This window comes from Heterodontus francisci, chromosome 16 (genome assembly GCF_036365525.1).
Source record: "Heterodontus francisci isolate sHetFra1 chromosome 16, sHetFra1.hap1, whole genome shotgun sequence".
In the NCBI taxonomy this organism is placed as follows: Eukaryota; Metazoa; Chordata; class Chondrichthyes; order Heterodontiformes; family Heterodontidae; genus Heterodontus; species Heterodontus francisci.
In genome coordinates this window covers 40,245,023-40,255,753 of record NC_090386.1, presented here as the reverse complement: position 1 = coordinate 40,255,753, position 10,731 = coordinate 40,245,023, and the positions used below count along the sequence as shown (strand labels likewise).

Sequence of the window (10,731 nt, the reverse complement as noted above, 5' to 3'; positions counted from 1 at the left end):
ACATTCTACTGCTTCTTGCTGAAGAGGAGCAGCAACATGGTCACACCAGGAAGAGGATGTGGATGAAAATGAAAACCCCTTCAATCGTGCCAGCCAGTACCCACAGTGAAAGAGAAGGGCAAAATGCAAAAATTTGTAAAAAAAAAAATAACCAAGGTCAGCCTACTGCTCTCTCACACAAAATCATATCAGCTTAGAGGGGTCAGGCACAGAGTGTACAGTTCTTAAAAATCACCAGGCATTGCCTCACTGTGTAAGGAATATTGTGCCTAGGTGGTTCTTTGCAATTTCTACTAGACAGTTCATGAATGGCACTGACTGAGGCCTGGGAACAATGCAACCACCAACTCTGCTGAAGAGGCACAGATCTGAGGATTGGAAGGAAAGAATTACAAATTGAACAGAAAGAGAAATATCTATTTAAAGTTAGAAAATATATGGCAGATCAGTTTGATGAAAACCACAGTACTCCAGTGTGTTCTTTGCAAAATACTTTATTGATAGGATAATCAACGCATTATACTGTACTATAAAAGATATATGTTGATGAAGGCAAAAGAAAATCTGATAAGCAGAGTAACTTGTACAAACAATCAGGATTATAAAGAGCCATTAGCAGTCTGGCTTTATGTTAGTTGGAAAAATTACTACTGCCATCAAAATGACAAGTGCATTCAGTTGCGAATTCTTCACTTCATCTGTAACACACCCCCAAAGAACTGAACTAGAGAGGTCAGGCACAGAGTGAACAGTTCAAGAAGCTGGCTCAACGGTGAGTGAAGAAAGAAAGAATGTGCATTTACACAGCAACTTCTTTGAAAAGTGCTGTGGAATCTTGTACGTCCACCTGAGAGCGCAGGCATGACTGCAGTTTGATGTCTCATCCAAAAGACAGCACCTCCAATAGTGCCACACACCCCATGTACTGCACTGGCTTGGCAGCCTAGATTTTATGCTCACAGCCTTCTGACTCAGAGGTAAGAGTGCTACAACTAAGCTAAGTCTGATACCTTAGCTTAGTGGCAGCATTATTTGTTAGTTAATATATTTGATATGATTGGTGAAATGGTTTGATCCTGTCTCTTGTTGCTTTCTATTCTGAGGTGAGCTACAATACATGTATGGAATTGCTAATCAAATACTGTCTGATTTCCAAATCATACCATCCATGTCCAAAGAGTCTTGCATGTATTGGGTTGTGGTGGACCATTACTGCCAAGACACTATATAATTTCAGATCAGCTGCATCTTAAGTAAATGAAATAGTAATGAGTAGAAACAAAAGTAAAGACAATTATAGAAATTATAAGGAGCCTTTGTATCCTTAGATAATATGAAGCAAAATGGAATATGTATACACAACAGTGGTTTATCTATCACTTTAATTACCATTGAAATACTTTTTTAAAAGACAGAGAATGCAGGACTCAAATCTCTGTTGATTCCCCTTCCCTTAAAGGCACTTTCTTTGATATAACAGTTCTTGAAGATGATTGACAGGTCCATTATTTGGCCTTTGGTCTGATGATAACATTTTTGAAACCCTTCACATCTTTCAGTTTGTTGCAGTCGAAATCAACAGTCAGTTTCCTCAGGCCTGATTTCTGAGGGATAAATTTAGCCCTCACCTTCACTTCCTGGCCTGGAGTAATTGAATTTACCCTGGAACACAAGAAAGAGGCAAGTTAACAGATGTTTTTATTCACTGATTTAAATGTGTGGTATCCATTATTGAGTTGGCAATTTTTCAACTTATGTCAGACAAATTGAAAATTTACCAGTCAACCATTTTTGTGTGGCCAATATTCTACTTAGTATCATTGTGGGAGTACCAGCAACACAAGCACTGCAGTGGTCCAACCACATTCCCAAGGCAACTCGGCATGAGCAATTAAATGTGGCTCTGCCGGCACCGACACATCCTGAGAATCTTATTCTTAAAATAAAAGGTGATAGAAAATTAAACAACGTAAGAAACTTGCATTTATATAGTGCCTTTAAGATAGTAAAACTTTCCAAGGTGTTTCACAGGAGCGTAATCAGACAGAAATTGACACCCAGTCAAAGAAGGAGACATTAGGACCAAACGCTTAGTCAGAGAGAGGTTTTAAGGAGCTATAACGCTATAAGGAGAAGAAAATAAGGCTTGTATTTATATTGCGCCTTTCATGAACTCAAGGCATCACAAAGTGGCTTCACAGCCAATGAAGTACTTTTATTAAGTGTTTGTCACTGTTGTAATGTAGGTAATTCAGAGGGATGGTATTCCAGAATTTAGGACCAATACAGTTGAAGGCAAATAGGAGTGTAATTAAATGGTACTACAGTGTTATAAACAGTCTGTTGCTGTAATGAACCATTACAGAGTGGCCACACACAGTCTTCACAGCCTTTCCTCCTGCAATTCCCTACAAAGTGAGTTCTTGACTTAGTCCGTGTTATTGAAGGAAACATTAAGCCAGACTCCAAAGAAATGAAAATTGCCAGCTCCCTCAATGAGATTGTTTATGGGCATGTCCAAGTCAGGGGATCAAGAATGATACTGTTACAGACTGGGCAAAAACCTGTTTCCAGGCATACTGACCAGGAACAGGGCATGCAGGACCTGTTTCTCTTCTGGGGCTGGAGTTGGGGTGGGGGGGTGTGGGGGGAAGGTGGGGTGGTGATGGGGCAGGGGAGGTGGGTGGGCAGATATGGACATGAGCACACATAATCTAGGCTGATAATTTGAGGAAGCACTGCACTGTCGGAGGTGTTGTCTTTGAGGTAAGACATTAAACCAAGGCCCTGTCTACCTGTTCAAGTGTACGCAAAAGATTGCAGAGCACTATTCAAAGAACAGGGAGTTCTTCTGGGCAACATTCCTCTCTCAATGATGACTGTAAAAACAGGTTAATTGAAAATTTCTCATTTGCTCATCATGTAATCTCGCTGTACACTGTTTAGTTACTGCTTATGTCTCTAAAGTACCATCAAATGCACTTCAAAAATAAATAATTGACCGTGAAGTGGTTAGCACCGCAGCCTCACAGCTCCAGTGACCCGGGTTCAATTCTGGGTACTGCCTGTGTGGAGTTTGCAAGTTCTCCCTGTGTCTGCGTGGGTTTTCTCCGGGTGCTCCGGTTTCCTCCCACATGCCAAAAGACTTGCAGGTTGATAGGTGAATTGGCCATTATAAATTGCCGCTAGTATAGACAGGTGGTAGGGAAATATAGGGACAAGTGGGGATGTGGTAGGAATATGGGATTAGTGTAGGATTAGTATAAATGGGTGGTTGATGGTCAGCACAGACTCGGTGGGCCGAAGGGCCTGTTTCAGTGCTGTATCTGTAAATAAAATAAAAAATAAAATGTGAAGTCTATCTGTGAAATGGTAGCTTGTGTAAATGCTGAGATTAGACAAGCATGTAGCAAAGGCAGATTGGTTTAGTGGGAAATTTTAACATTCATATAGATTGGGATAAGCAGACCAGCATGTGTCAGAAAGGTAGTGAATTTCTTCAGTATATCCAGGATAGTTTTCTGCAGCAATATGTCCTAGAGCCAGCAAGAGGGTAGGCCACATTCGATTTAGTCATCAGAAATGAAACAGATTTATTTAACAGCCTAACAGTGAGTGAACATTTATCAAATAGTGATCATAATATGATGAGTTCAATGTAGTGCTGGAAAAGGAGGAACATGAAACAGCTACTAAGATTCTAGATTTAGGTACCTATGACTCTATGAGACAGAGACTGTCCACAGTAAACTGGAAAATCTGTTAATGGGCAAAACGACAGAAGATCAGTGGAAGGTATTCAAAAAGAATTTAATGTGATACAAAACCAGTTTATGTCCCTAAAGGGAAAGAGTTGTCAAAAAAGACAGCCATGGAAAACTAAAGAGCTAAGAGACAACATAAAGAAAAAAGAAAAAGCATACAAAAATGCAAAAGAAAACACAGATCCTGGTGGGATGAATTTTGTTCTCCCTCAGGCATTGGATTCCGTGGTGGGGGCGGGGCCTGAAAATGGCTCCGGATGAGGCCCACCACAGACCTCGATGCCAGGCGGGCCCAGTCCGATCTGTCTCTCCATTTGAGCTTTCCTGGACCTACTTGCACCAGCTCGAACACACTACTGTCATCTAGCCTGCATGGCCACTTCCATCCCTGGGGACGCTGTTGGTCCTCTAAAGAGCTGCCTGCTCCTGGAGGCACTCAGCACTACTAACTGGATGCCAAGCTCACCTTCTGCCCAATTAGGGCATTTACATTTAAAACTAGTGTGCTGAAAGCGATACTGCTCAAGCACAGGGTCAGATCCCAGAAATTCATCTGGGTGTTGGGTTCCCAACCCTGCTTTGAAAATCCAGCTCCGGGACTCCAAGGTTTAAGCTTTGAGGAGAGATAAACCAAACTAGGATTGTATTCCTTGGAATTTAGAAGGTCCGGGGGTGATTTGTTACAAGTTTTCAAGATATAAAGGGGAACAGTTAGGGAGAAACTATTTCTGCTGGCTGGGGAATCTAGGCTTATGCGGCATAGTCTAAAAATTAGAGCTAGATCTTTCTGGAGTAAAATTATGAAACACTTCTTCACACAAAGGCTAGTAGAAGTTTGGACCTCTGTTCTGCAAATGGCAATTGGTGCGAGATCAATTTGTTAGTTTTAATTTTGAGATTGATAGATTTTTGTTAGCCAAAGGTATTAAGGGATATGGGACAAAAGTGGGTATATGGAGTTCGGTCACAGATCAGCCATGATCTCATTGAGTGGCAGAACAGATTTGAGGGGCTAAATAGCCTACTCCTATGTTTCTTGCAGGAAATCCTATAATTGGAGTTCTTGCAAATAAATGGTTCACTAAAATAATGAAAGTGCACCATTAAGAGCTCCAACCTTTAAGACAATCAATAATCTTGCTGGTTTTTAATATCTGCATTAAATGGACATATGTAACACTGAGCAGGTACACCAGACAAATAACAGGAAATCAGAGCTGCATCATAATATTACATTGCATTACATATAATTTAACAGCACAGAAACAAGTCATTTAACTATGCCAGTGTTTCTCCGCAACACGAGACTCCTCCCACTTTATTTCATCTCACCCTGTCCATTTATCGTCGTCTGGGTTCTGGTTCAAGATGCGTTAAAATTTTGCACATTGTTTGTGAGAGCAAACTGCAGCAGAGGGAAGTCAGGCAGCAGCAGTTTGGGAATCTGCATTTTTCTATTCTCACTTGATTTCTAAACACCGACAAAACTGTTTCCACAGAGTGGAATTTGTATCCTTAAAGCTTTTCCTACCTTATTGTGCATGCACCTGCACTATGCCTGGCACTAGGTGCCAAGAATGGAAAGAGTCCCACCCTGTTTTGCAATTTTGAGAGAGTAAATGTAGAATCATGCAGCATAGGAGAACATTCAGCCATCGTGCCTATACCAGCTCTTTGAAAGATCTATCCAATTAGTCCCACTCTCCTGCAAATTTTTCCATTGCAAGTATTTATCCAATTCCCTTCTGAAAGTGACTATTGAATCTGCTTCCACCCACCCTTTCAGGTTGTGAAAAGGTCTTTTCACTGGTTGGTCAATCAATAACAAAGAGATGCAGATTTTACATTATCACTAGACAAGCAAAAGAAGAAGTTAAAATAAGCTTTTGCATGAAAAGGCTCATTCAAGTTTGCAATGCTTTATCACAATTGGCTATTGAAGCACAGACAATATCATATAAAATGGATTTGGTTAAACGTTACACAAGGAATAATAAAAACAGGAAAGTGGAGGAAAATTAAATTAGACTAGATAGTTCTAGTTGAAGAGATGACACCAGCATGGTGAACATACATATGAATTAGGAGCAGCCCCTCAAGCCTGCTCCGCCATTCAACAAGAGCATGGCTGCTCTGATTGTAACCTCAACTCCACATTCCCGCCTACCCCCGATAACATTTCACCCCCTTGCTTATCAAGAATCTATCTATCTCTGCCTTAAAAATATTCCAAAACTCTGCTTCCATTGCTTTTTGAGGAAGAGTGTTCCAAAGACTCACGAACCTCTGAGAGAAACAAATTCTCCTCATCTCTGTCTTAAATGGACGACCCATTATTTTTAAAGAGTGACTCCTAGTTATAGATTCGCCCACAAGGGGAAACATCCTTTCCACATCCACCCTGTCAAGACCCCTCAGGATCTTCTATCTTACAGTCATGTTGTCTCCTATTCTTCTAATCTCTAGCGGATACAAGCCTAGCCTGTCGAACCTTTCCTCATAAGACAGCCTACCCTTCTAGTTATTAGTCTAGTAAACTTTCTCTGAACTGCTTCCAACGTATTTACATCCTTCCTTAAATAAGGAGACTAATACTATACACAGTACTCCAGATGTGGTCTCACCAATGTCCTGTATAACAGAAGCATAACCTCCCTACTTTTGTATTCAAATCCCCTCGCAATAAATGATAGCATTCTATTAGCTTTTCTGATTACTTGCTGTACCTGCATACTAACCTTTTGCGATTCATGCACTAGGACACCAGGTTCCTCTGCATTTCAGAGCTCTGTAATCTCTCACCATTTAGATAATATGCTTCTTTTCATTCTTCCTGCCAAAATGGACAATTTCACATTTTCTCCACATTATACTCCATTTACCATATCTTTGCCCACTCACTTAACCTATCTATATCCCTTTTTAGCCTCCTTATGTCCTCTTCACAACTTATTTTCCTACCTATCTTTGTGTCATCAGCAAATTTAGCAACCATAACTTTGGTCCCTTCATCCGTTATTTATATAAATTGTAAAAAGTTGAGGCCCCAGCACTGATCTCTGTGGCACACCACTCATTACATCTTATCAACCAGAAAATGACCCATTTATGCCTACACTCTGTTTGCTGTTAGCTGGCCATTCTTCTATCCATGCCAAAATGTTACCCCCTACACCATGAGTTTTTATTTTCCGCAATAACCTTTGATGTGGCACCTTATCAAATGCCTTCTGAAAATCTAAGTACAGTACATCCACCAGTTCGTCTTCATCCACAACACATGTTACTTCTTCAAAGAACTCCAATAAATTGGTGAAACATGATTTCCCTTTCACAAAACCATGTTGGCTCTGCCTGATTACCTTGAATTTTTCTAAGTACCTTGCTATAATGTCTTAATAATAGCTTCTAACATTTTCCTATGACAGATGTTAAGCTGTAGTTTCCTGCTTTCTGTCTCCCTCTCTTTTGAATAAAGGAGTTACATTTGCTATTTTCCAATCTAATGGAACCTTCCCTGAATCTAGGCAATTTTGGAAAATTAAAACCAACGCATCAACTATTTCACAAGGCACAAGTCAGGAGTGTGATGGGATACTCTCCACTATTGCCTGGATGGATGCAGCTCCAACAACACTCAAGAAGCTCGACACCATCCAGGACAAAGCAGCCCGCTTGATTGGCACCCCATCTACAAACATTCACTCCTTCCACCACCGACGCACAGTGGCAGCAGTGTGTATCATTTCCAAGATGCACTGCAGCAATGCACCAAGGCCCCTTAGACAGCACCTTCCAAACCCGCGACCTTTACCAACTCGAAAGACAAGGGCAGCAAATGCATGGGAACACCACTGCCTGCAAGTTCTGCTCCAAGTCACACACCATCCTGACGTGGAACTATATCGCTGTTCCTTCACTGTCGCTGGGTCAAAATCCTGGAACTCCCTTCCTAACAGCACTGTGGGTGTACCTACCCCACATGGACTGCAGCGGTTCAAGAAGGCAGCTCACCACCATCTTCTCAAGGGCAATTAGGGATAGGCAATAAATGATGGCCTGGCCAGCGACGCCCACATCCCATGAACAAATAATTTTTTAAAAAGCCACTTTTTTTAAGACTGTAGGGTGAAGTCCATCAGGACCCGGTAACTTGTCAGCCCACAGCTACAACAATTTGCTCAGTACTGCTTCCCTGGTGATTGTAATTTTCTTGAGTTCCTCCCTCACTTCCATTTCCTGATTTACAGCTAGTTCTGGGATGTTACTTGTATTCTCGATAGAGAAGACCGATGCAAAATACATGTTCAATTCATCTGCCACCTCCTTATTTTCCATTATTAATTCCCCAGACTCACTTTCCATTGGACCAATATTCACTTTGTTAACTCTTTTTAAAATTTCTATTTCTACTTCTAGCTAGCTTTCTCTTGTACTCTAATTTTCCCTCCTTATTAATCTTTAATCATTCTTTGCTGTTTTATATATTCTGTCCAATCTTCTGACCTGCCACCCTCTTTGTGCATTCATATGCTTTTCTTTAATTTTGATACTATCTTTAATGTTTTTAGTTAACCATGGATGGTGGGTCCTCCATTTGGATCTTTTCTTTCTCGTTGGAATGTATCTATTCTGTATATTCTGAAATATCCCCTTAAATGTCTGCCACTGCATCTCTATTGACCTATCCCTTAACCTACTTTGCCAGTTCACTTCAGATAGATCTGCTTTCATGGCCTCATAATTGCCCTTATTTAAATTTAGAATACTAGTCTTAGACCCACTCCTCCCTCCCTCAAATTGAAAGTAAACTTCAATAATATTATGATTTCTGCTGCCTAGGGATGCCTTCACTATGAGGTCATTAATTGATCTTATCTTGTTTCACAATACCAGATCTAGTATAGCCTGCTGCCTGGTTGGCTCCAGATTGTGCTGTTCTAAGAAACTATTCCGAAAACATTCTCTGAACTCCTCATCTAGGCTACCTTTGTCCATCTGATATTTCCAGTCTATATGCAGATCAAAATCCCCCATGATTATTGTTGTGTCTTTCTGACAAGCTCCCATTATTTCTTCCTTTATACCCCATCCTACTGTGTGGTTGCTGTTAAGGGGCCTATACACCACTCCCACAAGTGTCTTCTTGCCCTTATCATTTCTAATCTCTACCCAAACCGCTTCTACATCAAGGTTTCCTGAACTTAGGTCATCCCTCTCTATTGCACGAATATCCATTAATTAACAGAGCCACCCTTGGAGCTTTTCCTAGCTTCTTGTCCTTACTAAATGTCATTTGCCCCTCAATATTCAGCTCATCTCTGTCATCTGCAGCCATGTCTCTGTAATGGCTATCAGGTCGTACTTATTTATTCCTAGTTGCGCTATTAGTTCTGAGGGAATAATTTTAAAATAATTTATAAAATTTAAGAGGTGAAGACACTGCAGCAATTGAAAAAATTATTTGAAATGATTAAAATTCAAAATATTACATTAGTAATGGCGAGATTAGCTCAGAAATTACTGTTGATGGTAACCTATTTAATTTGAAAGGGTTAACACCTTTGCTATAATAGGGGGCGGAAGGATCGCATATGATCATGTTAGGTATTCATTCCCCGATATCAACAACTGCGATTTCTAGGATTATATGACACTACTGTTTGACAGATCAGCAAGGACCATAGAGTGGAGATTGACCAGCGAGCTTCCTGACCACGGATGACAAGATGATGTTTTCATTCACTGAGCCACCCTGGGGAGTTACGTCTGTGTTTTCTAATTGGCTAGGTGCTGATGAATTGGGTGGCAGACAAAGAAAAAAAAAGCAAATTTTATGACCTCAAAATGCCCTAAAGTACTTGACAGCAAATGAAGTTTGTACACAGAAAGTTCTCAGAAACAGCAATGTTTTAAGAACCAGATAATCTATCTTTGTGGTGTTGACTGAATGATAAATATTGGACAGAACTCTGGGGAGAATGCCCCTGCTCTTCTTCAGTATTTTATGTCCGCATGAGAAGGCAGATGGGGTTGCAGTTTAATGTCTTATCAGAAAGAAAAAATTTCCAACAGTGTAACACACCCTCAGTTCTGCATTACAGTTTCAGCCTAGATTATGTGCTCAAGTCCCTGAATTACAACCTTCTAAATCAGAGGTAAAAATGCTTCGCTGCCAACAACTGCAGATTCTACTTACGGGCATGGAATATTCTGCTCATCAGTGAGACCGGCTCCTTCCACCAGGAATACACCATCACACAGATTCACCGGCAGTGGATTGGTAAAGCAAATTTCTGCTGTTAGATCTCGGTACTGCACCGGCTCTCCTATGATCTGAAGAAACAAAGAATTTATTTTAACTCTCAAAGAAGTGACTAAGGCTCATATTTTACTCTGCCCATAAAGAGAAACAACTTTTTAATGATACTATTATAAGCTTCTTCAATTAATAAAATATTTTCTCTTTTTATGTACAAGAGCAAAATATACACTAGACGTCGCCATGCCAATGGCCTGTGAGTTCCAACTTTTCAAATTTTAGCTCCTTTGATCATAATTCCTACTCTGTTTAACAATGTGTCATGTTCTTATTTTAAAGTGTTCCATTATAAGATATATGTGATGGCATTTGATTAAGGAAGACCTAGGTAATATTTGAGATTCAATAAGTCATGGGGTGCCATCATAGATGAAAGGCTGAGCATGGCAGAAATGGAAAGTGGAAATGTTAAGGTAGGCTAGGGAAGGGTAAGGTGGACCATGTGGCAGTGGCAAAGTGATAGTAGGGCAAGTATGGGGAAAGTAGGGGATGGGCCCAAATATAAAGGATTCAGCCTCCCCAGGACACTGGCATTTGAGCAAAACTCAGACCCCATGCCACCAGACAGAATTTAAGCTGGGCGGGGGCAGGGTGGGAGTCGTGCAGGCAGAGAGGGTGGAGCAAGAGACACATTTCCAGTTGAAC

The 10,731-nt window shown here is 40.7% G+C and overlaps 1 protein-coding gene across 1 annotated transcript in view; it reads right to left on the bottom strand.

Moving 5' to 3' along the window:
* Positions 1-478: 478 nt before the first annotated feature.
* The window catches only part of LOC137378063 (protein-glutamine gamma-glutamyltransferase 2-like), a 101,022-nt gene continuing 90,769 nt past the window's right edge, over positions 479-10,731 (bottom strand). The window contains exons 12-13 of the mRNA XM_068048126.1: positions 9,964-10,100; positions 479-1,662 (exon numbers count right to left, since the gene is read on the bottom strand). Coding sequence (XP_067904227.1) covers positions 1,506-1,662; positions 9,964-10,100 — 294 coding nt within the window. The 3' untranslated portion in view covers positions 479-1,505. The remainder of the gene's footprint in view (positions 1,663-9,963; positions 10,101-10,731) is intronic.